Source organism: Carettochelys insculpta, chromosome 4 (genome assembly GCF_033958435.1).
Source record: "Carettochelys insculpta isolate YL-2023 chromosome 4, ASM3395843v1, whole genome shotgun sequence".
Classification (NCBI taxonomy): Eukaryota; Metazoa; Chordata; order Testudines; family Carettochelyidae; genus Carettochelys; species Carettochelys insculpta.
Window position 1 is genome coordinate 97,535,523 of NC_134140.1, and position 24,767 is coordinate 97,560,289.

A 24,767-nucleotide genomic window follows, 5' to 3' on the forward strand; every position below is an offset into this window, starting at 1 on the left:
TTGCCTGTATAGCCTAAATATACTAAGAATGGGGACAGGGCTGTTTTGTTTGAGCTTTTTAAAATTTCTTTGCCAGTTACGATAGTGAATATGATGAATTATGTTGTCTAATGGGAAGTATATAAGTAACGATCCAAAAAAATGTTTAAAGAAGGTCGGAATATTTTGACTGGGAATTCACTGCTAGAAACAAAAATGGCTGGGGTTTTGTGTTTTTCGTTTTGTTGTCAGAGCAAGAGTTTAAAACTGAATATGTGCTTTAAATATTTATGATGTGATAGCAGAAGTTCAAATTCTTACTCACTCTGTTCATTATGGGCACTAACTGGTTGGCATTTGTAGGGCTGTGTTAACATCATCTTGATCTCTTCTGTGGGAGAAACACTGAGGTATGTAATTAGTTCTTTAGATCTCAACCGAAGATGATGGGAAGAATCATACTGAACTCAGGCAAGCTCAGCACGTGCCTAGTGGCTTGGTAAAAGGGAAGGTGCATTTCAGCTCAGTTGCTAGAAGTGCTGCCAAGGACCTTAAGGATCTTTTTTGATCCTCAGTTGTGCTAATGCACAGAATGCCCCTCTAGGGCATCCAGGTGCCAGAGGATGGAGTTTATTAATTCATTAGGTCCACCTTAATATCTGGTCAGCTGCCAACACCTGAGCACCTACAAATAACTCAGTTGCTGACAATGATATTAAATACTGATAACTTTAAAATAGTGCTTTACTGTCTCTAAATGTTGTACAGGTAGACAAAGTTAAAACTATGTTTATAAACACTTCATAGACTAGAGCAGAGAGAAAAGAGAACATGCCAGTGGTGGGAGGAAGGGCATCGTGGCTGCACTATGATTTCATTGGTACACTGTGGAGCACCAGTTAGTCTTCTGATGTGAATTCTGTCTTGTTCTCAGGTTGGTGCTGTAACATACATCCAAAATGCCAGGAGTGAGTGGCTGGATGTTGTAGTGTGGAGGAAGGAGAAGGAATGTATATTGCTCTCAGAAGTTTTCAGATTTCTGATGTGCTAATTGACACAATTCAGGAAGGATTAGGCTGTAAACACAATAAGGGATTCTATTATTGAAATTAAAAGTCCACTAACTTTATGGTTAATAGTAGGTGTGATGAAACTTCAACTGGAGTATTATGTTCAGTTCTGGGCCCAACATTTCAAGAAAGATGTGGAGAAACTGGGGAAGTTCCAGAGAAGAGCAACAAAAATAATTGAAGGTCTAGAAAACATGACCTGTGAGGGACAATTGAAAGAATTATGTTTGTTTAGTTTGGAAAAGCGAAGAGTGAGAGACGACATGATAACAGCTTTTAAGTGTCTAAGAGAGCAGTACAAGAAAGAGGGAGAAAAATTGTTCTATTTCACCTCTGAGAGTAGGACAAGAAATAATGGGCTTGCATTGCAGCAATAGAGGTTTAGATTAGATGTTAGGAAAAACTTCATAACTGTCAGGGTGGTGAAACACTGGAATAAGTTGTCTTGGGAGGTTGTGGAATCTCCATTGTTGGAGATATTTAAAAGCAGGTTAGCTAAACATCCATCAGGGACGGTCTAGATCAGTGTTTCTGCAACTATATTCTGTGGAACACTGGTGTTTTGTGAACAACCCACAGGTTTGCCGCAAGCATCTCTACACCTTTTTATATCATACACTGATGATATATATTTTCTGTTATTAAACCAGATACAATGTTACTTCTTCATTGCTATGATACCTGATTAAATTACTTCATTTTTGTTTTGCTGTATATGTTGCTATTTTTGTTTTGTTTTGTTTTATTTTTTTGGTCTGACAACAGCTTTTTTGAAGAAATTTTTCAGGGGTGTTCCACATAAAAATATTGTTTGGTGTTCCGTGATCTCAAAAAGTTTAAGAAACTCTGATCTAGAAGGTGCTTGGTCCTGCCATGGGTGGAGGGTGTTGGACACGATAATCTCTCGAGACCCCTTCCAGTCTAGTATTCAATGATTCTATGTACATTTTTTGTATTATTTTGAACAAAGATCTATAATTTTAGTCTGAGCTCCCTGGCAGAAACCATTTAATTAATTAAGATTCCCATCTCACAGTGTAACTCCATTGATTTCAGTGGAATTGCTCTTTGTGTGCACCTAAGTGAGAGCAGAATTATACTTTTTAATACTGTAATTTATACCTGGAAGTCTAGCGCTTTGGGATGGTCCCATTTTTGTTTTACATTAGTAGAGTGCCCACCACAGTGGGCTCCTACTCTTTTCATACTATTTTGAGAATAATAGCCCAGAGTATTCAATATAAGAGATGATTTTTCAGGCAGCCCCTGCCTTCCAGTCACATTAACAAAGTCTTGGGCCTTGGTGTTTAAATGCCTTACATCTTGAGCTGTTATTCATATAACACCTGTGCAAAGTGGATGTCTGATTTAAGAGAATGGTTTGCATGGTTATAAATGATACACAAGGTCCAAGGCACTGGGGAATCAAATCCTGTAAAAATCAGTTTATAAACAAAAATAAAAGCTTTATTCTCTCAGTTACCAACAGTTTTCCATGACTATAGGAATTGGACAAAGTATCCAGCTGTGGAGGAAATCCCCAGTGTTTCCATGGAGATCATTAATGATAGTAGAAATATCACATTCATTCGCTGGAAGGTTCATAATGACTGGGTGACCAAGGTAAGAAGATTTGACTTCCATTGTTGGGAGTGTTCTGTATTTGGGAACCTAAATTTAATTCTACTTCCTCACTTCTCAATATATTTTATGCTTTTTTTCTTTGCAAGCCTGCTGTAGAGCACCTTTCTTTTGTAGATCTCTATGGTATAATTAATGTATTGACTACAAAGTGATATTTTTTACAGTATACATCATTACTAAATAGCTAAAATCAGTGCATTACTTTGGAAAGAATTATAGAGTAGTTAAGTGTTCCTCCTTCCCTCCCCATTCCAGATACCTTTCCCTTTCTAGCAGAGCATTCTACATATCTCTGAGAAATGACTTCTCACTCCTTATTATATTTAGTACTGTTGCAGCACCTAGAGGCTCCAGTGGAGTTCAAGTCCCCATTGTGCCAGATAGTAAGCATACACGTAGTTAGAGACCATCCTTGTCCCAAATAGCTTACCATCTAAATAGAAAAGAGAGTATAAGCATGATGGAGAGGAAGTATTATTCTACCCACTTTTTTTTTAAAGTTGGGGAAACTGAGGCATGTCTAAATGAAGTGATTTGTTGAGGGTCAGACAGGAAATGTGATGGCAGAGCAGGGAATTCAATCAAGATTTTCTCCCAGTTCATATCCCAGCCACCATCCTGCCACAGATGTAGGACTGGAGGTAATTCTTTTTGGAACCCGATAATACTGCTAGTGGTTGAACAAGAGTCACTGTGGAGCTAATAAGTCCCATTCTCCCCATAGTGTAGAACAAGCTGCTTCTGTGGCATTCCCAGCACTTGATGACCTCAGAAATTAAACACCAGTGGTGGTTAGGACACTCACTGCTGCATTTGGAGCAAGGGCTTGAACTTGGCTCTCCCACATCCCAGTTGGGTGCCCTAACCATAAAGCTGGAAGGCATAGACCAGTGTTCATGTTGTACTCCCCATCAGTATCCAGGCCATGTTGGGAAAACTAATTATCCAACCAGCAGGTCAAATTCAGTGATGAATGGTGGTCATGTGCCACCTGAGGTGTATTGCATGTGTGCTAAAAAGCCTGCTAAACTGTTGACTAGTTCAGGGTTGAGGTTCCCTTCCTCCACAAGAAAGAGCTGTCCTCTATTTCCAGGAGAGTGCTTGTAGCTGAGCCAACTTCTGGCCCATCAATCAAGCACCTAAATACCTTTGAGGATCTGAGGCTAATCTCTTTCATCATATTTCACTTCTGGATTGCTTAACTCCGCATGGTAGATTCTGAGGATCCCTTTTTAGGGACCTAATTCTTCCACTTTCACAACTGAGAAATACTCAGAGCAACAGGGCACCTAGGGCCCAGCATTGTAAAGCTGAGTGGAACAAAGCCCAGTACCATTTTTGAATTTGGTCATAAATGTGTCTAGATGTAAGAGAACATAAACTTTAAAAAAAAATTAAGCAAGAAAAGCGTATCTGCATTTTTTCTGTTATCTGTTGCAGATCAAGTATATTCATTCTATAGAATCCATTATATCCAGTTCAAATGATGATTGTACTGCACTAGTTATAGGTAAGTGGAAATTTACAAGTAGAGGAATCTTGTCTTACTTTGTAATAACTTCTATGGCAAGGTAGATTTGCCCCTGAATCTCATCAGATCTTAGGAGAAGGACCCTGTCCTGATCAGTTTCATGTTCAAGGTCCATAAGGATGTCAAAAGTTCACAACTGTGCATAAACTCATCTAGCAAATGGCTTTCTGTCTTATAGGGGGAAGAGTCCTAAGGACATATTCCACATGCCTAGAAGACATATTTCCCTGCTATAGCAGTGCTGCAGTTTGGTCACCTGGCTCTAATGGCCTTTCATTTTATACTCTTTCTTGCTTCTCTTACTCTGTTGTGTTAAAATACTGCTACAGAGTAAGATGTAAATCACTGTGTAAGAGAACTTAAAACTATTGGGTTGTTTCGATTTTTTACAGGCACTTGGGTTTGCAAGAGATTTGGTTCCATTAGACAGTGCAATGTGGAGGGCTTTCATTTTACGTAGGACATTCAGGTGATTAGAGTAGCATAAATATGCTGCACTGTGTAAGATTTAAAATCTCTTTGAAGAAGTTATCTATTAGTTTATACTATGGATGGCTGAAACCCCGGTTACAATTTTCTTACTCTTTTTCAGTCCATACTGTATAGGGCATCTCTCTGACATGATAGCATATGTCTGCCTCTTTAGCTTCGAGAATTGTATTACTGTCATTAGCCCTGAGAATGAAAACCCATCTGAGCATAAGGACCCAAGTTACCATTTTCACCCTATCATTTAAAAATGATGTATAACACTACTTTAAGACATTAAACTGAATAGCATTTCTCAATGCCCTTTATCTATAGCACAAATCACTGTAGTGTTTGCTTCCCAAATTGTGGTGGAGGGAGGAGAGCCGAAGAACTTGTATAATGGTTTGTTAGATGTGGAAGAAATTGCAGAAATGAGTTATCCACAAAATCAATGTGACTGTAGTCTGCGATCAGTTAGATTGGCCTGAACATCTAAGTGTATATTAATTTAGAAAAATTAGAACTTCTCTGTTCTATTTCCCCACAAATAAAGGGCAAGGCAGGTGTTCTTCAGTCAAAATTACCTTAATCTGAAAATCAGAATAAATAGTTGACAAAGAATGACCAAACATGACGTTTCAGAGAAAGAGAGAGAGAGCTCAATCAAACAAAAGCATAGCCACTCTGTCATGTTTTACAGCTGAACTGAAATCAAAATGACACCTGACTCAACTTTCCTGTAACAGGTAGAAAGACGCCTCTAACCCGTACAAAACATTCTGGTGAGAAAACTTGACTAGGGCTCCTCTGATTTTTCTTGCCTCAAAGCCTGCTCTGGCTGGGTTTTCCTGTGAAATGGGCTAATCCACTTAATTAATGCTTAGACCCTGAACCTCAAAGTTCTACAGGCCTAAATGGATGCAGGGGTCTTACCTAGCAGGATTGGGATTAAATTACCTGCCCAAAAAGTGTATCATGAGGCGCGAATTAGATAATGGCTGTAAGGTGCTTTGAACCTCATTCTGGCTGTGTCTACTCTGATCAGCCTCATTAGCATCCTTCCTTTGAAGGAAAGTGGTAGTGTAGACACAGCCCTTGTGTCTTTACTTTGACATTCAAACAAACTCAAAGAGAAGCCACCTACTTTCACTTAGTTTTGCACTGAGCTATTGGCATAGATGGAAGGCTGATTATTTGTCACAACATTTTTATCAATACATCACAGAGCAATAACAGTAAATTTAGTAAAAGGCAAGGGCTTAAGGGGACAAATGGTGTATAAAGCCATGTAACTGCCATATAAAGTGGGGGAGCCATGCAAGGGAGGAGGTTAGGTCTTGCCCCTGTGGGGTGGTGGGGCAAGGCTGCAGAGCAAACCTACCCCACAGCAGGAGCTCCTGTTCAGGTCTGGGTCCAGTTCCCTGCTCCAGATGTTGCAACCTGGTGCATAGGGTCACAGTGCTGCTCGGGTTTGGTCCTTTGTCCTGGTAGTGGGCTGCAACCTTCTGCACCAGGTCACGCCACATAAAGTGAGGAGCCACACCCAGTCGCACAAGATAGCAACTGCTGTTGCTGTGTCGTGTGTTTGTTAAAATCATGGACACGGAAAACTCAGGGATAAACAGAAAAATCACAGTATCAGTGATATTTTTACCAGTGTGACAACCTATTAGTGCTCTGTGTGGGCACTTGATTTAACAGCTTTGGATCTTCAGCCTCACACTACAGATCCCAGTGCTGCAAACACTTATACCCACACTTAACTTTATGTCTGTGTGTTTCCTCATTGGCCTCAGTGGGACTTTTGCTTGGGTAAAGTTAAGCACTCCTGCCTTTGCAGTATTTGCTTTTAGTGTAATTGAAAAAGCATGTTTGAGTTTATTTTTCTCATTTCCAATTTCTCTGGCACAGGCTGTGTCAGTGGAACTAAAGACGTGCAGCATCGTTTGAGGATTCTGATGGATTCCAGCAGTGTTCCACCCAAGTGCTCTCTGCACTCTGGAGCTTCTCCTCCAAGGCGCTTTAACTGTGATGAATCCCAATTCAAAGTGCACAGAGGGGTCAAGGCCTTTGATTTCTGTAAAGGAAGTAATATTCTTGTGACGGGCGGTTTGGACTGGAATATTCGTCTGTGGAATCCATATGTCCCTGGGTAGGTGGAGAAGGACTAAATGGTTAGTCAGTTTTTCTGTACTGAATGTTTATGGTAGCGCTACCAATGTGTTTTTCAAGATGTTCAAGACAAGACAACCCCGTTATCACAGGGCTATGACTAAAAGCTCTGTTTATTTTAATTTGGAAATATGGGATTGGAACCAAAATAAGGAAATCTCTGATAAGGGACTTCATTCTTAAAGAATCAAAGGAGAGTAGTTAATGCCAATCAGCATGTGTTTGTGCCAATATCTGTCACTTCTTCTAGATAAATAATTGTTTTAGGGCTGATATCTGCTACATCTTAATGACTCAGCAGTATGATGTGGAAGATGAGCAGCAAATCAATGTAATATGATTCTTGCTTGCGAGTCAGGGAAAAGACTGGAGGTAAAATATTTAAAGAGAGCTGCATAGAGTTTACATCCTTTCACAGTCTTGGGCTGGCTGTGTGACCTCAACTGCTGTCATTTACAAGGCATGTCATATTCTATCAAGATAAGCTCCTAACATCTGTAACAGCTCTTCTTCACTAACTGTAGAGAGCATGTCTCTTCAGTAGTCAAAGGTAAACTGAGGTCTGCTTCAGCCTCTCTCCACTATAAAGGAAGGTAGGCATGAGGATAAGCAGATGGGCTTGGGAGAGTGAATGACTGTACAATTCCCAAATATCTTAACCACCGGGGAGGCTTTCCCCCTGCAGCTGCAGGCACCACTGATCACTTGCTAGGGTCCTGGGGGATTCTGTGGGGAACCACTTAAAGTGGTCTCCCCTAACTATTTTAAATGCTGGGGGAGACTTCCCCCCTTTGGCTGCAAGACCCTGAAATTCTTTTCCACCTTTGGAGCCCTAAACGCGCACAAACTAGGATATGGTGCTGCCTGGCAGCAGGGTCAGCAACAAATGGCAGGCACATCCTTTTATTGTGTCGGGAGCTACCCATGTGATGTTGCTGAGTGCGGGAAAGACCCTGAGTGCATGGCGCCTGTGGGGAAGGGGGGCGCGCACAAATGTAAACTGCTGAGAAGTTTCTGGCATCTTACACAAGCACGACACGTGGTGTGGAGGGGCAGTGGCTGGCGCCAGGCAATGCAGAAAAAAATACCAAGGGTAGAGACAGAACCACAAACTCCGTGCTGGGGCTGTTTGTAATAGGTAGATGCACTCACAGTGCTGAGTGCAAAGAAAAAAAGACATTTCTCAGGCTCTCAGGCAAACATGAGCCCGCAGCCATAGGTTTGCTGCTTTGCTGCACCTGCTTTGAAATTCATGGCGTTCCTTCTGGCGCACCAGAAGAGCAACGGTCAGATCAGATCACTGAGGGGCATTTTGGGTTACATACGGGACACCTCTGGAGGCTAATAAATTCGATTTCAAGACATTGCACTTCCACGCTGGCCTTTAATTGAACTTTTGAATTCGAGCTTGACGCTATACCCATCAGGTAACGGCAATATTGTAATATTGATATTAGTGCTCCCTAAATCAAACTAATGGTATTTACAGTGAAGACAGTCACATGGTAATATTCAGCTAACTGCCTTAAATTCAAACATCTTGTAGTGTAGACGCAGACTTACTTGTAAATAATATGCTCGGTGGCCTGTTTACTTTTCTCTTGTCAAGTATTTACCCCTTTTACTTCTGTATCTTCTATTCCTTACTTTCCTTTTCCTGGTGTTCTGTTTCTCTTGGGTAATTTGATGAAAAGCACATTTTGTTAAAAGTTTCAGAACAGGAAACTAGGGAAGTAATATCATACACATGTAATCACTGATTGAGTGTGATCTAGATCAGTGGTTTTCAACCAGTGTGCCATGAGAACTGCTCAAGCATGCCATCACATTTCGTCGATTTCTCCTCACCACAGCTCTTTGCAGAGCCACCACAGAAATAAAACTGATGACCCCATACCAGCTGGGGCTCAAGCAGCAAGATTGCGTGAGTCACAGCTTGTACTGGCTTTTGGTCAGTTTTCTCCCACAGTGGCTCTTTGCAGAACCCCCGCAAGGGGAAATGCTGGCCCTGCTGCTAAAATGCTGCTTCCTGGCTCAAATGGGCTGGTGGGGAACCTGTCCCTACTCTGGTAAGCGGGGAGGTAGGGAGAGATTTGGGATGTGGTTTAAATGCTGCATCTCAGCTCCAGTGGGCTGGCAGAGAGAGGAGTCTGCTCTCTGGAACTGCCCCATCACCACTTGCCCACCTTTGGCATACCCCCAGATTTTCCACTGATTTGGTAAGTTGCTATTTACTTTGTGTTTTGCTCTGATCCATTGTCTTTCAATTATTTATCAGTTCAATTATTTAATAAAAATATACTTTTAAAAATACTTTTACAGATACGAAATTCATAACAGGAGAACGTGAAATTCAGACAGCTGAACGGAATCCTGCATGTGGAATAGATTTAGGACTACGAATAATTAGAAATAGTTGAGTTGAGCAGATTTTGAGAATGTGTATGTGCTCACTGTTCAAGGTGGTGCACTCTGTGGTGGATTTGAAACATTTAATGCATTTGATACTTGTTTAACTTCTTGTATGAACTACCATGTCACAAACCTCTCTAATAGGACCGTAACCCTAATGAATGTAAGTAAATATTATGTTTGTGAGCAATCGATTCAGCTGAAAAAGTGGGTGTGCTGTGCAATTGTTTGTCTCATTGAAGTCATAGAATAATAGAGCTGGAAGAGACCTAAAAAAGCCATTGAGTCCAGGACCAAACCCATCAGATCCGCCCCACCAGGGCTTTGTCGAGCCAAGACTTAAACACCTGCAGGGATGGAGACGCCACTACTTCCCTTGGTAGACCATTCCAATGCTTCACCACCCTCCTAGTGAAAAAGTTTTTCCCAATGTTCAACCTGGACCTTTCCAACCGCAACTCAAAACCATTGTTCTGTGTTCTGCCATCCATGACCACTGTGAACAGCCTCTCTCCAGCCTCTTTGCAGCCTCCCTTCAGTAAGTTGAAGGCGTTATCAAGTCCCCCCTCTGTCTTCTCTTCTGCAGACTAAACAGTTCCAATTCCCTCAGCCTTTCTTCATAAGTCATATGCTCCAGCCCCCTAATTATGTTGATTGCCCTCTGCTGGACCCTCTCCAGTGTATCCACATCCTTCCTATAATTGGAGGCCCAGAACTGGACACAGTACTCCATATGCGGCCTCACCAAAGCCGAATAAAGAGGAATAATCACTTCTCTGGATCTACTGGCAACGCTCCTCTTGATGCAACCTAATATGCCATTAGCTTTCTTGGCTACAACGGCACACTGTTGACTCACGTCCATCTTCTCGTCCACTACAACTCCCAGGTCCTTTTCTGCAAAACTACTACCCAGCCAGTCGGACCCTAGCCTGTAACAATGCTTGGGATTCTTCTGGCCCAAGTGCAGGACTCTGCTCTTGTCCTTATTGAATCTCATCAGATTTCTTGCAGCCCAGTCTTCCAATTTGTCTAAGTCAGTCTGGACCCTGTCCTTACCCTCCAGCGTAAGTGTGCCATGTTACTGAAAAGATTGGGAATCACTGATCTAGATCATTTAGTAAACTAGGTGCAAACAAATGAAATGCATTTTAATACTGTTAAATATAAACTTATACATCCGGGAATGAAAAACTAGGCCATACTTACAGGAGGGAACAAGCCTATCCTGAGAGGCAATGACTGTGAAAGAGCTTTGGGGAGAGAATGAGCTGGCTACACAGCTGAACATGAGCTGCTAATGTGATGCTGTGGCTAGAGGAGCTAGTGCCATCGTGGAGTACATAAACAAGGGAATCTCAAGTAGGAGTAGAGCGGTTATTTTACCTCTATATTTAGCACTGGTGCAACCACTGCTGGAATTCAGTGTCCACAATTTAAGAATGATGTTAATAAATTGAAGGGGGTTCGGTGAAGAGCCACAAGAATGATTAAAGGGTTAGTAGAACATGTCTTGTGGTGATAGATGCAAGGAGTTCAATCTGCTTAGCTTAATAAAGAGAAGGGAAAGGGGTGACTTATCAGAGAAAGATATAATGCGATCCAATGGCTGAAAATTGCAGCTACACGAACCTAAAATGGAACGGACTAAAATGTTTAATGGTGGGAGTAACTGACCATTGGAACAATTTCTCAAAGATTGTAGTACAGCCTCCATCACTGACCATTTCCAAATCGATCAGATATTTTTTTCCTTAAAAATATGTTCCAGAAATTAATTTGGGGAAGTGTTATGGCCTGTGCTTATACAGTGGTCACTTCTGGCTTTGGGATCTATTGTAGTCTGAGTGCCACCACGGAGAAGGATGACTTCCTGATTAAGGTACAAAAATGGGACACAGGAGACCTCAATTATAGTCCTGGCTCTGCTTCTTCTTTTGTACGGTCTTCGATACTTCTGTGCCTCAGGTTTCTCACTTGTAAAATGGAGCTAATAAAATTTACTAATCTGGCCTATATATTGTGGCTTGCTTAGGTGTAAGGTAATGCATGTCTCCAAATAAATAAAACAAATAATGTTTTCCTGGTAGACTATTGGATTTTCCCTGTGGTATTAAATTCAAGGTCAGAAATAAGGCCTCATTCATCACCAGCTAAAGTGCTAAAAAAAACCTTTAAGCAAAAGAGAACCATAACACCATGAAATTTTTGGAAAATTTTCACAATTTTAAAGTTAAAGACTTTTTTATTTTTTTTTTTAACTAGATGGCCTATTGGCTTACTGCATGGACATACATCCCCAATTGGGTTCCTGCATATAGCTGATGGAAACACAAAACTCTTCTCAGTCTCTATGGACAGCACTGTTATGGTGAGTTGTGTTCTTAGTAAGCTGTAGAGTTTTCAGGTATCAGTGTAGAAACCCAGACATATCAAGCAGCAATTTAGGAGGTGCAGGGCTCAAATGGAAACAGAAATTTGGTTTCATCTTGCCTTGTTTCATTTATTTCAGTGTTTGCTTGAGCCTCGCAAGCATTAACCTGAGAGAGCAGCATGATTTCTGTGTGGTGCTAAAATCCATTCGGAAACAACCAGATCACACAAATACCAGTGGCTAGATCAGCAGTTCTCAGACTTTAGCAACCCGATGACCCACATTTTGATTTAAATTTTTGGAGACCCCTTGTCCTCCCCCTCCTTTTGTTGCTCACTCTCCCCCACCTTCACTCACTCCCCCCAGGCTGGGACAGGGATTTGTGGTGTGGGAGGGCTTTGACTGGAAACACAACCTCCACGGTGCGGTCAGAGCTGAGAAGTCTGGCTTGTGGAAAGGTATTCTGGGCTTGGGCAGAGCATTAGGGTGCAGAGGGTGAGGGCTCTAGCTGGGGCCAGTGATGAGTGTTTTGGGAGTGAAGGATGGGGCTGTGGGCTAGGGCAGAGTCTTGGGAAGGTGTGGGCTCCAGGAGGGAGTTTGGGTGTGGGTGAGGACCCTGAGCTGCGTCAGAGTGCTGGAGGTGGATGCATGAGGGCTCCAGCTGGGTATGTGAACTCTGGGATAGAGTCAGGGATGTTTGACTTAGGGTTCAGGGGGGTCCTGCCTTAGCCCTGGGAAGGAGTGGAGTTGCTCAGCAGACCCCACTTGGAGAAACGGTGGGCTAGATTTTTGTTTAATCCCTTGTTCACTTTGGTCAGTGCTTAGCCATATGAATCATGCGAATACCTGTAAAGTAACGTTTAGTCTGTGTAAGACAACAGGGTCATATTCAGGCCATGAAAGTTTTTAAATCTGATGTATGAAGACTACAGTGATAATAAGTCCTCCAGAGGCCAGATCCTGCAAGATGCTGAGACCCTTATCACCCTTCACTCAGCGGTGTATGCTAGTGCTCAAAAAAGAGCCATAATTGTGGAATTTAATGTTTGCAGCCTCCACACACTCTTGTCTTTTGAAAGCTTATTTTATGTGTATGCAGTGGAGGTATGACGTGGAACCCTCAAATGGTGCTGAAGGCCTGTACGTAATTTGAAACAATGGTACCCAAAATGAATCTTTTTGCACAGTTCCTGAAACACTGCCACATGACTGACAACAATTTTTTTCTAACAGATTTATTAGATTGAGAGGTTTTGTGGATAAAACTCACTTCATTAGTTTTACCCATGAAAACTCATGACCTTAATAAATGTGTTAGTCGCTAAGGTGTCAACTGCTAAGGACTGCTTGTTGTTTTTGAAGTTACAAATTAACCCCTCTGAAACAGTTTTTGCTGTTTAAATTTCAGCCTCTTAATTTGATGTTTGTCATTTGGTGGTTTTGACAATAAGACCTGCAAAGATTTGTATTGGTTTACATGAGCAAGTATCTCTTTCCAGAAATAAGTTATTAAGCATATGGCAAATATCAGCATTTGTAAATGTACTAACTTTGGGGCTGTGTCTACACTTGCATTCCTCTTTCGAAAGAGACATGCAAATGAGGGAAACTGAAAATGCAAATGTGGTGAAGATTTACATGTCCAGCACCTCATTTGCATACTATTTCAAAAGAGCTTCTTTTGAAAGAAAAGCAGGGTAGATGTGGCTCCTTCAAAAGTAAACCCCATCTTCCAAAGAACTCTTCAGTTCTTTTATGGGAAGAAGGGTTCTTTCGAAGATGGGGTTTACTTTCGAAAGAGCCACATCTACCCCACTTTTCTTTCGAAAGAAGCTCTTTTGAAATAGTATGCAAATGAGGTGCCGGATATGTAAATCTTCACCTCATTTGCCTTTTCAGTTTCCCTCATTTGCATGCCTCTTTCGAAAGAGGAATGCAAGTGTAGACACAGCCCCGAAGTTAGTACATTTACAAATGCCGATATTTGCCATATGCTTAATAACTTATTTCTGGAAAGAGATACTTGCTCATGTAAACCAATACAAATCTTTGCAGGCCTCATCATCAAAACCACCAAAGAACTCTTCAGTTCTTTTATGGGAAGAAGGGTTCTTTCGAAGATGGGGTTTACTTTCAAAAGAGCCACATCTACCCCACTTTTCTTTCGAAAGAAGCTCTTTTGAAAGAATATGCAAATAAGGGACCAGATATGTAACTTTGCACCTCATTTGCATTTTCAATTTCCATTAGTTGCGTGCCTCCTTTGAAAGGGGAATGCAAGTGTGGACACAGCCCACATGTTTTCACAGCACATTTTCTTAGTTATGTCTTAATAGTGTCTCAAGTGATACTCAGTTTTTGGTATGCTCGCCTGAAATTTGCTGGCCAGATGAATCTCTCACTGAAAGCGCTGCACCAGTAGCAGAAGACTGCCTGCCCATAGTTTGTACAGCACAGTGGATAAATTTAACTGTAAATGGATTTCCGATATAGTCCTTCTCCATTTGTAAGCTTTACTAAATAAAATATAACACCTAGGCCGTGTCTACACTAGCCCCAAACTTAGAAATGGCCACGCAAATGGCCATTTTGAAGTTTACTAATGAAGCGCTGAAATGCATATTCAGCGCTTCATTAGCATGCGGGCGGCCGCGGCACTTTGAAATTGATGCGCCTCGCCGCCACGCGGCTCGTCCCAACGGGGCTCCTTTTCGAAAGGACCCCGCCTACTTTGAAGTCCCCTTATTCCCATAAGCTGATAGGAGTAAGAGGACTTCGAAGTAGGTGAGGTCCTTTCGAAAAGGAGCCCCGTCGGGACGAGCCGCGCGGCGGTGAGGCGCGTCAATTTGGAAGTGCCGCGGCCACCCGCATGCTAATGAAGTGCTGAATATGCATTTCAGCGCTTCATTAGTAAACTTCAAAATGGCCATTTGCGTGGCCATTTCAAAGTTTGGGGCTAGTGTAGACGTAGCCCTAGTCTCCCAGGTAGAAGGCTTTAATTCTCAGTTGCTTAAACTCGCAGTACTGGTCTTTGAAACAGTCTAGAAACTAGCTTTTAAGTTCACACTCATAGGTCAATCGTTCTGTAAGAATTGACAAAGAAAGGGGCAGGTCCCAGGGCACTCAGCTTTTAATGCCCTCTGGACTGCAGCACTGGGGCCCCTGCCCCTTCCCTCACAGCCACGCTGAGCAGCGGATCAGCACTGCCGTGGCACTTCAAAGAGGATGAGACCTCCAGCTACCACCACTGCCCAAGTAGCAGTGGTGGCGGCTGAAGCTCTGGGCTTCTTTGAATCAGTGCTGACCCCCCACCCCCATCATTAGGCCTGTCTAAACATGCTTAGGGGCTTAAAAATAAGCAATCCTGTCCTGTCTCCAGCTTTGGGACTGTGGGTGCAAGGGAACTGGGGGGAGTCAGCCCAGCTCTGGGGGCAAGTGGTGAGGGAGCCGGGGTTGAGCCACAGTGCTTGCCCCAGCCCTGGGAGTCGGGGGCGGGGGGACATATCCCAGCTCCAGGGCAGCCTTGTGTGCCAAGACCAGATCTCCTGGTAGCGGGGAGAGAGGCAAGCCAATGCCCCACCCCTTTCAGGAGCAGAGAGCCTGCCTCCTTGACTTGCCCAGAGGCCAGCAATTCTATTGGCCACCATAGCCCACCTAGTTAGGAAATTCTAAGCTAAGTGACTACAGCTCTATTGGCAGATGCGCCATGGTGTACACAGCACTTGTGTAAAGTAAAACTTATTTTAATACCTGTTACCATGTCCATGTGCACTGGTGAATGCTGCATGTCTGCAGTGTCTGTGCTGCTGTAATTACACTGATGGAATTAATTGGACCCATACTTGTGTAACCTGAAACTCTCATGATTTTTATGTTTATATCTAACTGATCATTAAACATGGGAGTTTGGCTTTCATGAAGACATAGAAATGGCTATGTTAAGAATATTAATCTCTCTCTCCCTGTCTCTGAAAGGTGTGGGACATTGAAGACCAATCGTGCCTCCTCAGTGTGATTCCCAAGGCCAGTCAGATCAGAGGAGAGATGGCAGTTTGTTACTTCTCAAATGAGCTGAGAGCTCTCTACCTTGCAGCAGATTGTCTTGTTCTCCTACACTTCCAACAGAAGTAGGTTACCACCTACCTCCACAGGAATTCAGCAAAATTGAAAGGTGGCAAATTCAACACTGATAAAATGAAACATTCTTTCATACAAGGCATAGTTAGACTGCAGAGCTGATTGCCAAAAACATAGCAAGATTCAAAGAGGGATTAATGTTTATTCGGATAACAAGAATACTCAGAGTTGTTATAATTAATGCTGAAAGATTTTGACAAAGGTATAAAACCTCATACTATAGAACTTGAGTCAATCTTTCACTTAGAATTTAAGATGAAACCTTCATGGATGACAGAATATCCTACACCCACCTGCTGTGGGGTGTCTTGCCCTAACCCTCTGAAGCAACTGGTGCTTGCCACTGTCAAAAACAGGATCCAGGGCCAGATGGACCTCTAGGTCTGATCCATATAGCAGTTCCTTGACTTTGGACCATAATGTGTCAGAGAATATAGAAAGAGGAGCCTGTATGCTGTAGAATAGCCTACAACACCAGCATGCTGCAAGGGTGAACTGAGGGGGCTGGCAACAGGGGAGCTGACTGTCTAGGATGCTACAATTTTTCTCCAACATGTGGCAGCTTCTTCTACATTATTGTCCTGGTTCTTGGTTTTCATGAGGAAATCAGAATGGTCTTATAGTATTTGCTGTATCTCTGAGCTTTTATATGCAGGAGAAACCACTACATGCTGGAGCAGCTTCCACTGACTTCAGCAGGAACTGGATCTCAGCTCATCAGGCCATTAGAGATAACCTTTAAGGAGACTTTAAACTGCAGGCACTTTCAAATTAATTCCTTTTGCTACTGAAAGTTTTGTTGATGATTGTCATACTATAGCTGTAACTGGTGAGCTCTTCCACTGATCATGTTCTTTTTAATGCCACATTAATACACTACAATGAGGGATGTTTGATTATGATAAAAAAATTCAGGAGGCAGGAAATATCCCTGACATCTTCATTTAGGGTTTAATTCACTCCAGGCACAGGGCCCATGTGCCACTGAAGCCTTGGTTGAACCCTGTTTTGCCACTGAGTAAATTTTTTTAAGCAGAAAAGAGAATGCTCTATGTAGTCTTTAAGATGAAAGTAATGATGGTGTCTATATAAAGGTAGGTTTATTGGAACCGCATGCATTTTAATACAATCAAATTCCAGGTCGTATATCTCTGAACAAAAACTGTCAGTCATTCTTACAAGATGGTAGATAGTATAGTGGAATACAGTGACACTGAAAAGGACTCACAGAATAAAAGTACACAAGCAACTAAACATTAACCATTCAATGTTGTAGTGGAACTGTTACTGGAATACTGTGTCCTGTTACAGCATTTCCAAAATGACTTTTCTGAACAGTTTGTAGTTAAAAAGCTACAAGGAAGATTTGAAGTCTAGAGTGATACACTCAAAAAGCTCAATCTATTTACTTTATCCAAAAGAAGGCTGAGAGGTAACTTTTCCCCAGTTTGTAAAGACCTGCATGAGGAAGAGATTTCTGACAATAGAAGGTTCTGCAGTCGAACAGACAAAGACAAAGCTAGACAGATTCAGAATAGAATAAGGTGTGTGTTTTTAGTAGGAGAGGGAAGTTAACCTCTATAAGAACTTACCTAGTGAATGATGGGTTTTTTTATTTCCTGAAATCTGTACATGAAGACCGTATCTCTTTCTAAAGAATATGTTTTAGCCCAAACAGCAGTTATTTACTTGATGCAGAAATTACTGGGTGAATTTTAGGATCTTTTATGTCAGAGGTAGATGGTTATTCCTTCTGACGTTAAAATCCGTGAATGCTTACAAATTGGCAAAATCAGTTATGCCACCAGGACACACAAATAAGTCTAGTAAGGCTCTCTGCTACATACTGTACTTTGGTTCATGAGGGCTAAATCTTTTTCTGACTTACAAAGTATACAGCCCTTAACTTTAAAGGTATTCAGATGAAAGTTAAGATTTAGCAGGTTTGTTGGCCCACCATTTGCAAATCCTTTTTAAGCACTCAGCAAGCACGTCCATACATTCTCTGGTTCATCTTCCTTTTCAGTTTCATTTTCTTTTTTCAGGGAGGACCAGCTAAATAATTCCTGTGTGTCCCATAATGAACCAGTCCTCTGCTGCCAGTATAATAAGCCTTTCCAGCAGATGGTTAGTTGCTCAGAAGGATCTGTAAGTATCACTGACCCACTGTGAAGGCTAGTAGGAAAGCACAGCAGGCAGAGCGAGTTTATCTTTTGGAGCTCAGCTTGAAAGCTAAGCTTCCAAAATCAAGTTCTGCTGAAGCATCATATATACAATGGTATTTTTAATCATATGTTGCCATCTTTGAATAGTAGGCAAATTATAATATCAATCTACAACAGCAATTAACTTGTATGTAGTTAAAAGGATGAATTATTAATAATTTAGTCATTTAGACTCCAGTTGTGCAATCTTTAAAAATGCAAAGCATTCACTGAGCTGAATGAGAGTTTTGCTTTCTTCAGTACTTTGAGATGTTAATGAATATATGTTGGAATTAAATTCCCTGCTACTAAAAGCTCAGTCTGTATGGAATACTTTTTATAGTGGGGTTATCATTAAATTCCTATTCACATGTCTGGGGATATTTATTTACTCGGGATTTTAAATATTTATTTGTTTTGTTAAATTTGTTCTCTCTTTGTACCCATGATCTGATCCAAACTCTAATATCAGTCGGTACAATGGAAGTTTCATTGAGTATTTGACAACAGAGGGAATCTGTGTCTGTTCAGTGCTTAACTTCTTGGCTTAGAAAGTTCATAAGGGAAATAATGCTTTTGGTATAATGGTGGTAACTTCCCCCTAGCAAGGTCTGAGCTTGCTGCCTTCACAGCACTCCCAGTTGCTGCTAACACAGTGAATGAAAGGTCACTTAGCCTGCGTATCATTAAGATATTTCAATCCTAATTTGTCAGTAGTACTCTTTTAGAGTCTGCTTTTTTCTATTGATGCCATCTTTACACATTTTTTAAAAGAGTGAGTGCAAGAAGAAATGCCAAGATGTCTTCAGCAGTAGATCAGCTATTGCTATTTCCTTTCAGGGTGTAAAAGTGTGGGATCTTCAAAGTGGACAGCTGGTTACTGAAGTGTGTGAAGCTCATGGAGAATCTGCTGTGACCTGCATGGCGTTAGACACCAGTGGCAAGAAGTATATATAGATGTGCCTGCTTTTCAGCAGCACACAGTTGCTAAAGCTACTACCATACTGTAAATGGTGGAGTTTGTTGTCTTTCCTGTCTCGTCATTCCAGTGTTATCCCGTCACCATGGCTGTGTCTACACTAGCCAAAAACTTCGAAATGGCCATGCAAATGGCCATTTCGAAGTTTACTAATGAAGCGCTGAAATACATATTCAGCTCCTCATTAGCATGCTGGCGGCCACGGCACTTCAAAATTGACGCAGGTCACCGCTGTGCGGCTCGTGCCAACGGGGCTCCTTTTCAAAAGGACCCCGCCTACTTCCAAGTCCCCTTATTCCTATGAGCAGATGGGAATAAGGGGACTTCGAAGTAGGCGGGGTCCTTTCGAAAAGGAGCCCCGTCTGGATGAGCCTCGCGGCGGCGAGCCACACCAATTTCAAAGTGCCGCGGCCGCCCGCATGCTAATGAGGCACTAAATATGTATTTCAGTGCTTCATTAGTAAACTTCGAAATGGCCATTTGCATGGCAGTTTCGACGTTTTGGGCTAGTGTAGACATAGCCCATAAATTACACTTGCCCTCAGTTACTATTTCTCTTCAGTGGAGTTCCAGACCCAGAACTAAAAGAGGAATTTAGTCCCAAAAAATTAATCTCACAATCTGCTGATATGTGGCAATATAGAGTGCGTGCTCTTTCACTAGATTTGTCCCACTGTTTTTCTTTAATTGTTTGGTTTGCCACCATTTAAAATTCATAGCACAGTGTCGTGTAATTCTGTGGTGTTTAACTTCCATTAATCTCAATAGGCATTTCCACAAGCTTAGCTTCTAGATACAAACTTAGCAGATGTGTTTCTAAACTTGTAAAACAGAGTAAGTTGCTGTTAAACACGGGGTGAGGCGGAGGAGCTCTGTTATTCCTGTGCTGGTGCTCTTGCATATTGATGTATCTCTATTGCTCTGTATCAGACCTGCATCAGTCCTGTTGATAGTGATGTTTGGAAGTCTGGCTGAAAACAAATGAAGATTCTGGTGGCTTGAGCAGCTGCGGCTGTTTCTTTAGCTTAATTTCAAGTCATTCATTTGGAAGCTGGAGTTGCTATGATTTAAATTTTGGTATCTTCTGCTGAGCTCCCCCTTCAGAGTCCCATTGCTCCCACACCCCGCCCCTGAGCTGGTTGCACCGATATTGCCCCACACAGAACCCTCTCACCCTATACCTGGATTCCCCCCTCCCAACTAAGCCCCTCTACTCTTGGATTCTGCCAGGCTGAGCCTGTCTGTCCACCTCCAGTTTCAGGGGAAGGCTTCATACTGTATCATGGTTGGGTACAACCTCCCCACTGAGTCTGTGTTCTGGGAATTTTTAAAATATTCTGCGGAGAATTTTTCTTTTTTCAGAATTTGTAAATTTTTAGTGCAGAATGCCTTTGGGAGCAATGGTCTCTCTACCTGAGTATGTAGTCAGAGTCCAGGGTAGAGATCTACAGCCTGTGCTGTTGTGGCTTCACTAGCATTCACTAGGGTTTAGCTAGGGAAGAGGGATAGCTTAGTGGGTTTGAGCTTTGGCTTGCTAAACCCAGGGCTGTGTGCTCAATCCCTTAAAAGGCCATTCAGGGTTCTGGGGCAAATAGACTAAAAAAAAAAATCAGTCAGGGCTGGCAATAGGTCCTGCTGTGAGGATAGGGAACTGGACTCAATGACCTCTGAAGGGCCCTTCCAGCTCTGTGAGATACATATATCTCCATATATGGCATTCTCATTCAAGCACCCTAGATCAAAGCTAGCTGAGCTATGTCTGCCTGCACTGCCAGTTACACCTGAGTGCAGTGTAGACTTAAGAGACACTGAATACAAAGCACCATCCCATATTTTTTTGTCTTCTCATCTTAGCAGTAACAGTTACAGTGAAATCTTTTGTCTCTAGCTTGATCACTGGTGGCAGAGATGGAAGCCTGAAAAAATGGGAATGTAGTACCATGTGTTACATCCACACCCTTAAGCAAGGTAGGAGAATAATTACCAGCCTCTCCACTTGTTCAATACTGTGTATGGAACATTACAACGAAAGTACTCTGATTTGCTCCCTTTTTCAGCAGCCACTTCAAGTGATGAAGTCACCACCTGCACCTATGCTGATATTTACAACAACAGGTACAGCCAAGAGGGGATGCTGGGAAAATCAGTTGTTTCATATGCCTTGTGGAATAAGTTGTTTTATTCTGTTGGGATTTTCATAGCCATTTTTCAAGAAGGATCCTCATTGGCTGCTGAAATTTGACTGTGTCCGTATTCATTAGCCAGTTGTTACAAATGAGTAATTTAAAATAACAAACTGCAGTATGCTAAAAGCCCAGTTTTATGAACTCCCTGAACTTCTCAGGCAAGTGAAGCATGTGACCTTCAGGCTTGTGCCTCCAGTGCATCTAATGCATGTCAGCATCCAGAATAGACTAACATAAGAGTAGGGTTGGAATAGCCCTCAGGAGGTAATCCTGTTCAATCCCTTGTTCAAAGAAGGACCAATCTCAACTAAATTATCCCAGCCAGGGCTTTATCAAACCTTGGCCGTGTCTACACTAGCCAGAAACTTCGAAATGGCCATGCAAATGGCCATTTTGAAGTTTACTAATGAAACACTGAAATACATATTCAGCGCGTCATTAGCATGTGGGCGGCCGTGGCACTTCGAAATTGACGCGGCTCGCCACCGCACGGCTCGTCCAGACAGGGGTCCTTTTCAAAAGGACCCCAGCTACTTCGAAGTCCCCTTATTCCTATCTGCACATAGGAATAAGGGGACTTGGAAGTAGCCGGGGTCCTTTCGAAAAAGCCCCGTCTGGATGAGCCGCGTGGCGGCGAGCTGCATCAATTTCGAAGTGCCACGGCCACCTGCATGCTAATGAGGCGTTGAATATGTATTTCAGTGTTTCATTAGTAGACTTCAAAATGGCCATTTGCATGGCCATTTAGAAGTTTTAGGCTAGTGTAGACGTAGCCCTTGCCTTACAAACCTCTTAAGGATGAAGCTTCCACCATTTCTCTTGATAACTGATTCCAGTGCTTCACCAACCTTCAAGTGAAGTAGTTTTTCCTAATATCCAACCTAGACCTCCCCCACAACAACCTGAGACCATTTCTGCTTCTTCTGTCATCTGCCACCACCAGGAATTTTTTTGACCCCCTCATTCAGGTAGTTGAAGGCTGTTATCAAATCTCCCACACACACACATTTTTCTCTTCTGCAGACAAGTAAGCCCAGGTCCCTCAGCGTCGTCTCATAAGTCATGTGCCCCATATTACCTTTATTTGTGTGACGCTATTTATATTAAATGTTAATATTAAATTTGACACAGTTGTGCTTACAAAAGGTTTCTAACACCTTTGAATTAAGATTCTTAATGCCATCTGAAATGTTTAAGGAAAATGAGTCTTACACTTCGTTCTAAGCTCTATATTGTTCAAAAGGTGATTTATTTTTAAATAAACTTAAGGTTGGTGTACATGATAGAATCATGCTATGCAAAACATTGACGACAATCAGTTTGAACAAAAAACTTTCGTAAGTCTCCTTCTCCCTTCCCCAACTATAAAAACAGAAGGTGGTTTAGAACATATGAACTAGCAACCATCCATGGCTGCAAGTCAAACACACTTATTTATTCTTTAACAAATACTAAATAACATTTTTCTTTAAAAGGTACATCATATCTGTTGGTTGGGACAGGAAGATCAATATTTTTCCTGTGAGTAAAAGTGACTCATCTTTTAAGTTGACCTAACCTGACTTGGATCTTTATGTGACAAATATAGAACCCCAAGATACCATTGTCACTTTTCAAAGTGTAATGCTGCTTTAAATTTTATAAGTTAATTATTATTTCTTCTACAGAAACAACTCAAGCCCCAAACTGAGGTTGTGGCTCGCCGAGCTGTGTGTACAATTCATAGTAAGAGAGACTTGCTCAGGGTCACACAGTTGCTGAGCCAGGAAGAGAACCCAGATCTCCTGACTTTGTCTAATGCCCTGTCCACTGGATCATACTGCCTTCCCATTCCTAGTGTATCGCTATATATTTCCTACAGACAGGAGGATACACCATTACTGCTTCTCATTTGGCTTTATTATTGTTAGGTGTACATTATGGTATTCTTCTAGGGGCATTGGAACAACTTCTATAATGAGAATGCTGAAAGCCGTTGCTCAAGATGGTAAACATTGTATATGTTGGAAACCACTACAAGCCAGGAGGTGTTACCACATCCCCTAGAACTCCTACTTCCCGAATGTCTGTGTACTTCTTTAGGACAGTAGCTGCTTCTTCAGTCTTTTTTGTGAACACCAGTTAATGCAATTATCTCTGGGGAGCCATCCAGTTATTTAAAAAACATTTTTAATCCCAGGATCTTCATAGTGAAGCATATGATGGGCCATACCCACAAATGGATTGGATTGAGAGTGTGGTAAGAATTACTTCCATTATCACTTTCCGAGAACAAAGCCTACTTAATACCTATTGATATTCCTTTCCTAGTGTTGGTTTTATTAACCCATACTTTCTCTTGGGGCCTTAGGAAGACTTGTAATATATAATTTTTTTTGGTGGCAGGGGCAAAGTTTGAGTAACTATAAAAATGCTTTTGTTGCTCAAATGATCCAGGAAAAAGGTCACAAGGAAGATGTATTATGTGTGTCCTTCTGCCCTCCAAATCTCGTGGCCTCTTCCAGTTACGATGGTGAAATCCTTATATGGAATGTCATCTCTGGATATGTTTGTAGCCGCCTTAATGCTGTAAGCATGGCCGTAATGGAGGATGGGGCAGGTTGGTAGCAGTATATATTATTGCCATTTCATTGGTTTGATAACTAAGTCCTGGGGAACTTATAACATGGGGAGAATAAGTCAAAGAATGAAAAGTCTCTTTCAGTTTCAGAAAGCAATAACTTAAATGCCACCTCTTCTCATAGTCTCAGCAAGACTATTTGTTTGACTGTAGCTGTTTCCACTGTTTCTCCTAGGTACTATTCATTGCCCTCTTCTCTAAAGAAACCAAAGCCCAATGCTGGATATTTTCTATGAGGAATGTGGGGGTGTGGCATTGTTCGGTTCATTTTTTCCCTACCTAAAATTTGAGGTACTGAGAAAGCACAGCCTGGTAGCTGAGGTCCAGGATTGCAAAATAGGAGTTCTGGATTCTGTTCTTGGCTATGCCACTGACTTATTGTGTGATTTGGGCTTGTTACTTAACCTTAGTTTCCCCCCATCTGGTAAAGGAAATGATAATACCTACCACATGTTAATTAATTCAGTGTTTGTAAAAGCATTTTGAGATTATTTCTGTAGCTTAATTTAGACAACTAAAAGACATTAGGTCCTACATTAGTGTGTTGACACTGAGTGCCCAAGCTGGCTGTCCTTTTACAATCAGGCCCTAAATTAGAAAGTTGCATTTCTGTACGTTGCAAAGATGGGAAATGTTATGTTGAACATTTCTCCTGCTAAAATATATCTGGCAAATGACCCTGCTAAGGAATACTTACTCATTTTAGATATTTCTTCGATTTTAGAGACTTACAGCTTATCTAAACCATGCATTAGTCTGCAGCAGAGTGGTGTAAAATCTAATGCACATCAGTGAGTCGCACATTATCAGACACGTAGATCCTGCTAGCATGCACCAAAAGTTCACTAATGGTCGGTTGATGCAGTACTGTTTGAAATGGGGCTACATTAACACATGAGAGAACTTTTAATCAACACCACTCAGATCAGTTCAAACTATTCAAATTGACTTTAGATTAAGGACACAAATCACAGTGTACCAATACAAG

The 24,767-nt window shown here is 41.8% G+C and overlaps 1 protein-coding gene across 1 annotated transcript in view; it reads left to right on the forward strand.

Annotated features, from left to right (window-relative positions):
• LOC142012673 (cilia- and flagella-associated protein 337-like) overlaps positions 1–24,767 on the forward strand; it is a 63,741-nt gene that overhangs the window by 14,938 nt on the left and 24,036 nt on the right. The window contains exons 8-19 of the mRNA XM_074993329.1: positions 2,555–2,672; positions 4,134–4,203; positions 6,607–6,847; positions 11,545–11,650; positions 15,629–15,780; positions 17,836–17,938; positions 18,835–18,941; positions 20,862–20,941; positions 21,031–21,088; positions 22,635–22,680; positions 23,339–23,398; positions 23,596–23,758. Of these exons, the coding sequence (XP_074849430.1) occupies positions 2,555–2,672; positions 4,134–4,203; positions 6,607–6,847; positions 11,545–11,650; positions 15,629–15,780; positions 17,836–17,938; positions 18,835–18,941; positions 20,862–20,941; positions 21,031–21,088; positions 22,635–22,680; positions 23,339–23,398; positions 23,596–23,758 (1,304 nt within the window). The remainder of the gene's footprint in view (positions 1–2,554; positions 2,673–4,133; positions 4,204–6,606; positions 6,848–11,544; positions 11,651–15,628; positions 15,781–17,835; positions 17,939–18,834; positions 18,942–20,861; positions 20,942–21,030; positions 21,089–22,634; positions 22,681–23,338; positions 23,399–23,595; positions 23,759–24,767) is intronic.